Raw genomic sequence first — 12,321 nt, 5'->3', positions numbered from 1 at the left:
GCACTTTGGCTCAAAACTTTAATGCAAGAATGTGTGTATGTGTGTGGAGCAGTTAAAAGCAGAGCGAGCCTGCGCTCTATGGGTGTTAAATGCATGCTCTTGATTTTTGTGCTAGCAACGTTCTTTTAATTCTGTTGGCCTGGTATTTCGCCCATGTGACGCGGAACTTGCCAGCTTGACGACATGAGTTAGCAATCATTTTGATCTGTCTGAACTTGAATAGGCTGTCCAAAACTGCCTTGGCTGTCGATTGATATACCAGGCCAACAGAAGTCATCGCAAGTCGATGGCCACCCACGCAGTCCAGAATGTGTGTGAGGGTGTGTGCACCACAGTTAGAAAGCTCATGTGGATGCTGTGGGCTGAAAGCTTACTCCTCAGTGGACTCTCAGAGAGTGAGTGAGAGAGAAGCAGCTGAGCAATAGACGCATGTGATTCTAGTGCGAACGACTTCCCTTAGATTCTGTTGGCCTGGTAATTTGCCCATATGAGCTAGTACTTTAGAAGCTCAACTATTATTTTTGCTCAAAAATGTATATTTTAAAAATTTTTAAATATTAATTCTATAATTTATTTAATAAAGGAAATGACTTAATAAATTTAAAGAAAAAGACTTAATAAATTATTTTTGTTCTATTTATTTAATAACATTCATTTTGTAACATATATTCTTGTATGCTTCTTAATATTGTAAAACTAATTATATGCATATTTTTCTTATATTACACTAATTAATGTTACATAAGCAAAATAAAAAGTGGAGAATTTATCACAATTCATTTTGAACTTTTTTATGTATTATTTTGCTCAATTTATTGACTGAGCCGTGTGGTCCACTTCTTGCCGCAGGTTGGACAATTGGAACGCGTGCGCAGATATTTCCTGATGCACTCTCGATGTATTTTGCGGCCGCAATCCGAGCATTTGATGTCCCACAGCACCAGCTGCTTGCAGAGATGGCACGGCTTTATTGTTTCTGGGAAATTAAAGCGCAAATAGAACTCAAACTCAACGAGGCTGCGCGGACCAAAGTAGAGTCTATCATTGGCCTCCAGCAGATAGCCCATCTCGGTCCATTGCTGAATAAGTGCCTGCATGCGCAACTTGGATGGTGGACGAGCTACAGCTTTGAAATTCAGTTCAGAATATGCCTCATTCCAGGCGATGTGGCCATCCTCCTGGTTGCCCAATTTGTCCAATATCATTGCAAAGTATTGACATTCGGCGGCTGTCATTCCAGGATAATTATGCGTATCTGGTGTGGCGTCGGTAATAGCAAACACCAGATACTCCTTGCCACTTATCGGATGCTTCACAAATGTTAGCGACTGGCTCAACTTTGTTATGCTGTCATTTATTTCAGCTACAAATTCCTTAAGTTCGTCGTTGACCGGCTTTGTGACTTCATGATGCGCACAAAGCGGTGTCAGTATGTTGTCAATTAAGTCATGATCGAGGCTGCTACGGTTGATGCAGGCGCGCAGGAAGCCGCGCTTGACCATTTCCATGATAATTTGAAATTAAGAAATAATTTAAATTTATCAAACAATACAAAAATGAAAAATGATGGAAAAAACCCGGGCGACTGTGTTCACCGGTAGGTCTGCAATTTGATTTGAAAATAATCTAGCTTGGTACATTTTCAGCATTTATTATAAAATGGTCACACACATGGGCCTACACAATTTTAATCGATTATCGAAAAATTTGTTTGTATGCACTATCGAAAAAACCCGGATAAGTTTGAAAATATCTGCGAAATTTATTTTTTTTGATATTGTAATAAAAGTCAAATGCTTATGGTCTTGAGTTTTTATTGATTTTAAACTTACGAATAAATAGCACAACAATTAATATCTTTAATAAGTGTCTATATGAGCTTTGCTTTAATATAAATTATAAATATGTAATAAGAACATTTTAATTTTTATAATAAATAGACAATATTATTGGACAGTATGCTGACATGAATTAAAACCGAATATTTTAACATTTGTATATTTCACCGTGCAGATTAGCGTTTCTTTATATTATTATTACATCCAATTTCATATGTGAACAAAATGTAGAACTTTCCGATTTTGTATAATTTTAAAACACAAGCACACTTCTAATGCGTAATTAGTTGAAAATATATATTGTATTTACACTAATTATTGTACGGCAATTTTGAAAGCTATGATCTAATGCAAAAAAACTGAATAAACCAAAAAAAAAAACTTATTTATTTCTATTGCTTCTATAACTTCTTGCCATAGAATCCTAATAGCTTGATTCTCGTTGATACCGGACTTTGAACATGCTCCAGGATTTCCATCTAAACATTTGTGTGATTGTGGTACGATTTTGAAGAATAATTGTATATATTTTAAAATGCATACATATTTGATATTCGTTTTCAATAAAATGTTGCAGCGATTTTAAATAAAAAGAAAGGGAATATATAATATATAGCTATGAGTATTTGTTTTTTATTAACATTTCAAAATTTGTCTGATTTTAGACTTGCGTGTTGAGATTACAGATAAGGATAATAACTATGTATGTATGTATATTTTTGTTTCTTACAGAAAAATGTTAGTTAAAACAATAATAATAATAATAATTTAAAAATAAGTTCATATTCCTTGCTCGCACGAATCAGTTTCAGTTTAAATCTTGATAACAATTAACAAAAGAAATAATCGTTAAACGAACTCATATTTCAAAACTAGAATTCAATCACAATATCTTATCAACTAAAAAGAAGTTCCGAAAATAAAACTCTAATTTGTACGCATCAACTTGTTCATTTCAAATGAGACCAATTGCAATTAAAAATGTAATAACAAATCAACTTAGATATGAACATTCCCGTGTTCGCTTGCAACCTATAAAAGGAAAATAAAATAGATAAATAATATTGATAAGCAAATAATTGCAATGCTCGTATGCTACAAAGGAATTGAATAATATATATATGGAAATAACCCAAAATGAACTTATAAACATACCGAGTATACTTACATGGTTAGTCGCATGTTAGGTTCTAAGAAATTAGATTGTGAGATATACATAAAAACAATAAATAATAATTACATAAAATGTACTGTGCTTGCTCTTGTGCCATAAAAAGCCTACTAGCATATTCTCAAGCCATTCACCAGATATAAATACTACAGTTTAGATATATATACTTCAGCGTTCGGACTGACCGAATTGGACTATATACCGATCAATATTATCACGGGAGCGCATAAAAACTCTACTGAGCTCGACTTCTGTGCGTTAACAAGTCTTAATATTTTCTTTGCGATAGTTTTTTTAATAATGATACGAAAATGTTGCAAACAATAATTTAATAAATTGGAATATGTCAATGTTTAGTTTAAATTGTTAAGTGTTAAATTCGATTCAAGCTTTTTTCCATTCGTTTTGTTTTGTTTCGTTTCCAAATGATTACATGAAATTATTAGTAACCAGGCTGAGTTCGTTTGCAATGTGATTGGTTTCATTTAAAATATTCGACTATGAATTGTTTATAAATATGCAAAGAGGAGTGTTTGTGTGTGTGGGTGTGTGTGTGGCAATTATAGGTAATGCAACCGAACAATCAAACAGTCAAATAGTCCGCATGAGTTGTATATTTGAATAGAATTGTTTGTTAGATGAGATATTGAGGAAAGACAGAAAGAAAAAGATGCCGCAGCAAATAAATAAATTAATATTTTCACTGAGAGAGAGAGAGTAGTATTAGAATTTGTTTTGTTCGTATAAGTATATTTGGTTAGCCATGCAGTTAAACAGTATTTTAATTATAAGTATAAATTAATTAATCATAAACAAATACAATAATAATACCATAAATATGCTTGTATTAATAGACTAGAATGCGCTTGGCGTTTTTTTTGTTTTTAAATATATTATTGAATTTCATTAATTAACAACACAATAATCATAATAATTATAATGATAACGTTAAGTATTGTACAAAATTAAAAGATTCCATGTTTTTCACAATAACAATAAAAAAAAAAAAACAAATCATGATGAAAACAAGATAACGATATATAATTAAAACGCAAATCACAATTTCAGAGAGATATATAGTACATATACAATATATACATATACATAAGTTAAAGTTAAGTTTGAAACTGATTTATATAGATTATAAATCTCGCTTATAACAAAGCGTCTACTTGGCCAAAAAATATCTATTTCGTTATATGTATTGTTATCAGTTATTAGATTAGTTTAGTTTCGATTTGGTTTTTGGGTTTGGTTTTGATTTCGATTTTGGTTAGTTAGTTGCTCTTTCTACATGGTTTTGGTATTAGTCTTTGGTGCTTCATTCAAGATTTCTGTAGCTAGCAAGTAGGTTCTGAGAATCGCCCATGTACCGAATACTTACGCGATTTATCGAGTTGCGACGCCCGCTGCCGCCTCCAACGCCTACAGCGCCGAGGGATCCATCCTGGCTCAGACCATTGCCAGTGTCGTTATCAATGCAAATGTCCGAGTCGGAGTCAACTCTACGAAACTCGCTGCCATCCTGAAGAGGTATAAGATGAAGACGATTCATAAATTATATTAAATGGGAGCCCGAAGTGGACTCACCTGGGTCAGCTGTTGCGTGGTTGTGAGTAGCCTAGCAATAGGATTGCAGCAAACTGGCAATGTCTCCAGTAGCGTTGGCCTCGAGTGTGTTAACAAGGGCTTCATATATCTGTAAAGTAGATATAATACATCATTTAGTATTGCTCTTCCATAGATAGTTTCGCTTTCACTCACTTGGTATCAAAATTGCCCCAAATGCGGGCCAGGATTGCCTTTTCGTGGCTATTGCGTCGACGTCCAGTGCCGCCATTCACAGCCATCGTTGCAGTCCCGTCCATGGGCGTATCCAGATTAGAATCGGCGCCACTGGGAAGTCGTGTCTTGCCCCGACCTCCGCCCTCCACGTCCTGCAAATAGCCATCAGACTGAACACAGATTTCAACGAGAAACAATTAAATGATGAAATATATTGATGTGGGTTTTGGAAATTCTAAGAGTTCCTAATAAAAACAAACAACAATAAAACTAAAAAAAAAAAACAAAAAAAGTAAAACAACTCATCGATGTGTATGTTGAATGCGGGAAGCGGAACGCAACAGAAGCACACAAAATGTTTTGGGGAACGGGGGGAATCAAATGGGAATTGATAAATTGATTATAACAATAAACGTACCGGCGCCGAATGTGAATTGTCCATGGAATTGTAAACCTTTTGATTGATGCAAAAATGTTGTGAATTGCGCAGAAAATGTACGAAAATAAATGCATAAGTTACACAGACAACAATAAGAGAATATGACGCGAATCACTCGATCGATTTTGCGATCAACAACAGCAAATCAAATGGAAACATTAAAGAAACTATTAAGCCCAATGTCAACGGTCTATCTATATTTTATAGGTGATGAATAATCGGACAACTATCCAACATATATATTCTCAATATGCGTCGTCGTTCTTGAATTCTTAATACTCACACTATGCACCTGATAATTATTTAATTGCTCAGTCTCATCATCGACGCCAACGCTGCAGATATGAGGTAATTTATTATCAATAATTGAAAATTGATTTGTAAGCAATAAACAATACTCACGGTATTTTCAACCAGTTAAGCAAAAAGTTCGCTGCGCCACCCTGAATGATGACCGTAAAGATGACAATCAACGAGGTGGCCGTTAACATTGTCTGACGGGCATCCGACACCGTATTCCTGATGGCCAAGGCAAAGGACATAGCACCACGTAATCCTAAATAGCATATCGATTAATTCACACTATCTGCAATGGAATCTTGAATTCCGAACTCACCAGCAAAGAATAGCATGTGCTGGAAATTGGATGAGATTTTCGGCTTGCGCTTGATGTTTAGGAGCCAGGACAAAGGATACACATTGACCGCACGTCCCAAAGCAGCGCAAATCTGAAAAGAATAAACGAATTTATTAATATTAAATAATTTCATGTGACAGCTTTACTTACGAATGCCGTGATGATGAAGCCCGCATCAAAGTGATGCTTGGGAAAGGTGAACATGGAGACGCCAATGTACGAGAATATAAAATTCTCGGCCAAAAAGTTGAGCAGCTCAAAGATCTGCTTGGTGCGCTGTCGCGAGCACTCCGACAAATTGTTGTACGTATAATGAGCCTGACAAATGCCACAAAACAGCACAGCTACGACGCCAGTCAGCTCTGTGGCTTCGGCCAGCAGAAAGGTGCTATAACTCATCAACACAAAAAGCGCAGACTCTAGCAGGGGAAAGTCACGCACGCGCGTAAACTTGGTCAAGTGTGGCAAGAGTTAAGGAAGCAATACAGATCAGTAGTAATAAATAAAAAATTAACATTAACTTAGTGTTTTAAAAAAGGATATCAATGCCGTAAAGCAGCCCATAACAGCGCCAATCAGAGTTGACAAGAAGAATATGGAGAAAAAGTCGCTGAGCGAACGCAGAAACGCCGAAGTTTCAAACTCTCCTGAGTTTGAATAATGCTCGCCGTAGTTCTGTATGGCACTACAAGTAAAAATTCGATATAAAACAGTGAATCAACTACAGATTACGTTGCTTACCCGCTTAGCACAATGGCAACGGCATCGTTCAGCACAGATTCGCCCAACACAAGCGCATAGAGATTGACATCGACATGCAGATCATTGAATATGGCGAGTATGGTGAGCGGATCTGTGGGCGATATCAACGCACCAAAATACAGTGTGTCCAGGAATGTGAAACTGCTGCTCAAGTATTTTGGCATCAGTTTCACGCAACCGTACATCAAACCACCGATTAGGAACGCCGATAACGTCGTGCCCACAATGGCAAATGTCAGAATGGCACCCAAATTTCGAAAGAAATATTTCTGCAAAAGCAAAACAATTGAATTAGTATATTCAAAACATATGTTGTGCAATAATTGTTACCTTCTTTAAGCTGTAGCCAGCATAAAAGATGATGGGCGGCAAAATAATGTTGAAAAACACCTCCGGATCGAATGTTGCCTTCAAATCGATCTCATTCTCCTCAATGTCATAGACCTGGCTGCGAAACACATACGCATATGTCTTAACTCCCTCAGGCAGCTTTGTGCTGTTCGTCTGATTGCCAACAACAGGATACTACAAAAGAAACAATAGATTAACAAATACCGTATGGTATGTACAATAATTACGAAGTTGATTACGCACCTGGAACCAGAGTGTGTCCGGCGGCAATTTGTTGCTGTACGTTGGCACTCCCTGAGGCATCACCTGCATGTGAACGAGCGGCTTATTGGTGCCCGCATAACGTAGAATGGCACCCACAATTAGCCCTGCAATTGAGTAAAAGAAACATTTATTATCAAGATCATGGACCGGAAGTAATAAATATTTTTAAATTTCTTCTGTTATCAAAATGTATGTACATACATACATATGTTAACTTGACTTTGATATTAGCGAACAAATAAAAATAATGAATAATTATGATTTTAGGAAATGTTTCGAAAAAATATTAGTAATCAAATTTGAGCTTAAAAAATATATCGACAATTAGCTTTGTTACATTAAATGATAACAAATCATACTTTTAAATGAATATTTAGGGGAGAGACTAAAACAGACGTCATTCTGAAATTAATTTATTTAAATAAAATTTAAAAAAAATTCAAATTACTAATCTTTTATATTGTCTTACGAGTTAGATAAGCCTGAGTTTCTAGCCTTGATTTGATTAGAGAGCAGAGGCTAAAGCTAAATCGAATCGGTTTTGTTGGGTTTGCATCGCTTTCGCCTGCAAATTTAGCTCATTATTGCCTGACCTATCACAAAGCGTGCTGAACAAAAATGACTAATAAACAAACTTTTTACTCTTTCTCTCTCTCTCTCTCTATGTCGTCTTTTTGCTGGCATTCTCTATTGATAAGACTGTGTTGAACAAGTGTCCGAGTTGTTGACTCATTCCACCATGCTTATCAGCCGAGGGGAATAGAACGGGTTGCCAAAAAAAGACTCTTGATGCTTATCAATGCTGTTGTTTATTTGTTCAGAATTCAAGCTATATACAGTAATATAATATAATCAGTACTTTATGATGGGTTAAGCCAATTCAGTGATACGACAGTCTAATTAACAGATTTTGACTGCGAATATGAATTACAGTATTTTGCACCCAGATGTTGTCATGTCGCGAAATCACGGGTTTATAATATTGTTTAATTAATTCGTATACTCGATACGTCTATTGAATTTATCAGTTAAGCAAATTGACCAAGCTAATTCATTAATGTATGCAAACCGCTATTTCGATACGCAATAAAAGCCAATTCGTGGAAAAATCACATTAAAATGCATACATATGTAAATAACTGTACTACAGTACAAACTCGATATAAGTAACACATATTATTTTAAAATTCAAAAACTAATGAAGTTATCGTTATCGTTATGCAGCTAGCATCCTGTGATTACATGTGGAATATTGTCATCGTTATCGATTGAACACTGCAATAGCACACACACACACACATGCATATATACATACCATAGCGAGGAACTGCATAATAGAGATGCTTCGCAATACAAACAGATGCGACTTTTATTACAGCTCATGTTGTTTATTGTTGCTGAATTTGCATTTACTTAAAAATCAAACAAACTCAAAGGATGGCAAGACAGACAAAATGTGAATACAACTTTTGTGCTGTGCGGCCCTTAACTACAGGTTCATATATCCGTTCAGTTGTTGTTATTTTTTATTTTGTATAACATGCGGGCTTTAAAGCTTTTGTCGACTTTATATTTGATGACACAGGCGTTTCTAGTTCTATAATGTGTAGAAGGGGGAAATTCAGGCACGCTAACTGATCAAATACCTAATTACATATAAGTGTATATAAGTATATCTAAATATATGTACATATGGATGTCTATATGTATTAGATATCTATGCATGTGTTTGTACGTGACACTGACAAAGCTTCAGGTGGCAATGAAAGCGTCGAAATGTCGACGTTAGTTAGATTGACGATGCAATAAACATGGACGATTTAATGACTAAAGTAAATAAGTAGCGACTAGCTGAAGAAATGACAAGCGGGTGATAAACGTAAGTAACTAATTGGTAACACAAACAAACAAATATACTAAGAGTAGTAAATAGTTTAAATTAAATCGATCTTACCATAAATAACGGCCAATCCGGTCTCATGCAGCCAAGAGACGCGATGATGTTTGAACAGCCAAATGGTTAGCACCGTTAACGAGAGCAAGCCAACAAATATGAGCAGGTCCAGACTCTGCATACGATGATTATAGGCTGCCTTCGCATCGAGCGTTATGTCCGTGTCTGCTGCACTGCAGCCATTTATCATCAGCAAAGCACAAAGCGTGACAAGGCATAGTGTTGTGCCCTTCCAGCGTTCCAGCCACTGCGGCGCCATACGTTGCCCGCCGCTCATTTTGCCAGCTGGGGATCACCACAAACTTAATTTGTGCACTTGCACATCAAATTGAATTGTGTGGACAGCTGCTTTCGGTCTGAAATCGATTTTCACGTTACGTTTGTGTCGTTTGTTGTGCGCGCACAAACTTTTGCTGCCTCACGCGGCGCGCTTAGTGTTTGACGTATGTGTCTATTTGCAGCACTTTATATTACATAAATTTTTCACTTTTCGATGAAAATTCCTTGTGAAATAGTTACATCGAAATAAAAAAAGTTTTAAATTTACGCTCGCTGCCGTACGTTGTGCCGTTTCATTCTACTTCTACCACGAAATGCGAAAGCAGTGTTACCGCAGACGTATTTCTTCATAAGCTTTTTTCGTCAAAAAATATACCAAGATGTGGTCTGGTATAAAAACTTTGTCGCGGCAACAGCTGTTTTCATATCAATTATCGATAATTCGATTTTTTTTGCTTTTGTTTTGATTTCCAAGCTTCAGCTATTGCCTTTTGTGCTGCCCATTCTCAACAATAGGGATGAAAGCAAAACAAATCATTGATTTGTAGTATTATGTTAATTGTAATTTATTTTAGCTTTCGGTTTGGTTCAAGTACTGTTCCCTTTTGTATTTGGCAATAATTTGCATTATTTCAAGTTTAGCATCGATTTTAAAGTCCTCATCGAGTTGATCCAGGTCTTGGGCAACCGTCATACCATAATGATAATAATTAGCTCTGTGTGTATACCTAGATGATTGACCCTCCACCATTAAAGCTTCTTTTGCTCTTTTTCTAACAGGCGGTGATGGCAATGTGTGTTCCTCTTCAACATTGTCATTGTCGTTGTCATCTTCTTGCAATATTGATGGATCTTCCGTGGATAATTCATCCAGACAAGGCTCTTCTGTTTTAATGGTAATATTTGCGGGAATTCCCTCTTGGGTTGCCAGTGGATCATCCTCAGAAAAGTCACAACTGCCTTCGCTGGGATTTGTGGCGGAAGCACTGCTACCTTCGGCTTGTCCCAAGGCTTGCGGTCGAGCTGCTGTTCCCAGGGATGAACTAAGAAAGGATAAAGTTGATCGGAATTTCCAGGTGGTGCTGAAACTATCGGCCTCCGCCCCAATGCGCCGTGATTTGCTCTCCTCAAACAGATAGTATGTCTTCATATTTGTCCATTTCTTTTGCAGTGCCTCTACGATAACATTATGCATTTTTGAATAGAGAATAAATAAACTTAATTGTTTTCTAACAAACCCTTTGTAACTGGAGTGGTGGCAAAGAGTCCGCCATAAGTATTCACTTTTTCGGCTAGCAAGGACCAGAACTTCGCCTTCCTAGACTTAAACGTAAACTGCGGATGGGCATGATCCCATACAAATGGAGCGGCTTTCACATGTTTGATAACAAAAAATAAAATCTCATCTGTCCAAACAACTTTGTTACTTTTGTTCATTTCCTTTTCGCTTTCATTCGCTTCTGCTGCAATGTGAACGTAGCTTTAAAAGCAAAAATACCATAAAGTTCCCGCTTTGATTTTAAATATCTTAATGGTCACACTGCTTGCCGCCTAACTGTTTGCCGGCAAACAACACCCTCTCCAAGCTCACACACAAACATAAAGCTTTTTGGCTTGTGATCTCATATAACAAGCATATTGTATGTTGATTGATGATGAATGCTTCAATAAAAGCTTAGATGTAATATATTTCTGAAGTGTTACATTTATTTGCTTTGGCTAATTTTTTTGCTTTCCCCCTTACAGCTCAACACTCGTCCAAGTGCTGCGCATAAAAGTATTATACTTGGTGGCGCCCACATTGTTGGCTTCCTCGTAGTATGGCAGCTTTTTCAACCGTTCCAGCCAAGCGGTAACCTTGGGATACTTGACTGGATCAATGTCCAAAACAGCGGGCACCGATGAAACTGTGGCAACACAACACAAATCACCAATACTCAATGCATCGCCAGCAATATAGGGATTATCCGCCAATAGATCCTCGGTTAGCTGGAGGGCAGCGTGGACATTACGTGTCTTCTCCTTGACGACCACCGTGATGCCGCTGTGCCAAAACGAGCTGCTCACATTCCACAGTGCTTTGTATAGGACAGCGGCATCGAAGAACAAACGCTGATTAACCACTGTCCGTTTAACCAAATCCTTTGGATATATGGCATCTGTTTTGGCGTATTTCTCGCACAAATATATGCATATGGCATGTGAATCGTGTATGTAGGTTCCATTATCATCCAGTACTGGAACTGTGCCCTGTGGATTCATCTTCAGGTATTCTGGTGTGCGATTTTGAACTCCAAGCTGCACTTCCTTGAACTCGAAAGGCAACTCCAGTGCCTTGAGTGTGAGCAGGACAGCACGAACTGGTGGGCTCAAGTCAACTCCATAGAGAACAATTTTCGACATGTTTCTTTTTTGTTTTGTTTTGCTTTTGCCTTGTAAACGAACGTTTGTTGCTAACGTTATAAACTCAACTGAAGCTTCTACTCAGTTTTGCGTAGCTTTTATACGGCGAGAGAGCGAGAGATAAGCACAATCTGAGTGGAAGCAATTATAATTGTATCATGAGTGGAAGCATTGATACTTTTCGTAGAGCTTTTGAGCGAACATCAAGCTTGCTAACGATGACTATGCACTTTATTATAGCTCATTTCACACACGCTCAACTGTAAACAAACACTAGGGGATCGTAATAATGATGAGCTTGCATTTTTTCAATTCATTTCATCATGAATGAAGCCCCCGGCAAATTGACATGCGGTGTGCAACGATGTGCGCCAAGAGTTCTAATATTGTGGTAATCACTGTAAGCAGGAAAATAGATTATTTTGTACTAGTAAAAAA

General features: G+C 37.0%; 4 protein-coding genes across 6 annotated transcripts; all 4 read right to left on the bottom strand.

Moving 5' to 3' along the window:
- Window positions 1-622: 622 nt before the first annotated feature.
- Window positions 623-1,620, bottom strand: LOC117578399 (non-structural maintenance of chromosomes element 1 homolog). The gene has a single exon (XM_034263854.2). It carries the CDS (start codon window positions 1,506-1,508, stop codon window positions 813-815), a length of 696 nt encoding a protein of 231 aa, XP_034119745.1. The 5' UTR covers window positions 1,509-1,620; the 3' UTR covers window positions 623-812.
- A 589-nt stretch (window positions 1,621-2,209) lies between these two features.
- On the bottom strand, window positions 2,210-9,790 carry LOC117578395 (sodium/hydrogen exchanger 6). Of its 3 annotated transcripts, XM_034263844.2 has the most exons (14): window positions 9,202-9,790; window positions 7,227-7,351; window positions 6,963-7,157; window positions 6,612-6,901; window positions 6,414-6,555; window positions 6,021-6,329; window positions 5,850-5,961; window positions 5,636-5,789; window positions 5,517-5,568; window positions 5,213-5,248; window positions 4,774-4,964; window positions 4,600-4,708; window positions 4,394-4,534; window positions 3,068-3,507 (listed from the first exon to the last, which is right to left on the bottom strand). In XM_034263844.2, exons 1-14 carry the CDS (start codon window positions 9,476-9,478, stop codon window positions 3,439-3,441), a joined length of 2,202 nt encoding a protein of 733 aa, XP_034119735.1. In that variant the 5' UTR covers window positions 9,479-9,790; the 3' UTR covers window positions 3,068-3,438. The 3 variants fall into 3 exon arrangements, with proteins under 3 accessions (XP_034119740.1, XP_034119737.1, XP_034119735.1); XM_034263849.2 differs by lacking the exons at window positions 3,068-3,507; window positions 5,213-5,248 and adding an exon at window positions 2,210-2,317 and having other exon boundaries at window positions 4,774-4,946; window positions 9,202-9,789; XM_034263846.2 differs by lacking the exons at window positions 3,068-3,507; window positions 5,213-5,248 and adding an exon at window positions 2,211-2,317 and having other exon boundaries at window positions 9,202-9,789.
- Window positions 9,791-9,912: 122 nt separating this feature from the next.
- On the bottom strand, window positions 9,913-11,050 carry LOC117578398 (uncharacterized). The gene is made up of 2 exons (XM_034263853.2): window positions 10,719-11,050; window positions 9,913-10,656 (listed from the first exon to the last, which is right to left on the bottom strand). Exons 1-2 carry the CDS (start codon window positions 10,915-10,917, stop codon window positions 10,052-10,054), a joined length of 804 nt encoding a protein of 267 aa, XP_034119744.1. The 5' UTR covers window positions 10,918-11,050; the 3' UTR covers window positions 9,913-10,051.
- Window positions 11,051-11,148: 98 nt separating this feature from the next.
- Window positions 11,149-11,964, bottom strand: LOC117578400 (glutathione S-transferase 1-like). Its single transcript, XM_034263855.2, has one exon. The coding sequence runs from the start codon at window positions 11,881-11,883 to the stop codon at window positions 11,221-11,223; it is 663 nt and encodes a 220-aa protein (XP_034119746.1). The 5' UTR covers window positions 11,884-11,964; the 3' UTR covers window positions 11,149-11,220.
- Between the last annotated feature and the right edge of the window lie 357 nt (window positions 11,965-12,321).

This window comes from Drosophila albomicans, chromosome 2L (assembly GCF_009650485.2).
Source record: "Drosophila albomicans strain 15112-1751.03 chromosome 2L, ASM965048v2, whole genome shotgun sequence".
Taxonomy (NCBI): domain Eukaryota; kingdom Metazoa; phylum Arthropoda; class Insecta; order Diptera; family Drosophilidae; genus Drosophila; species Drosophila albomicans.
This window is presented reverse-complemented; position numbering and strand designations above follow the sequence as displayed.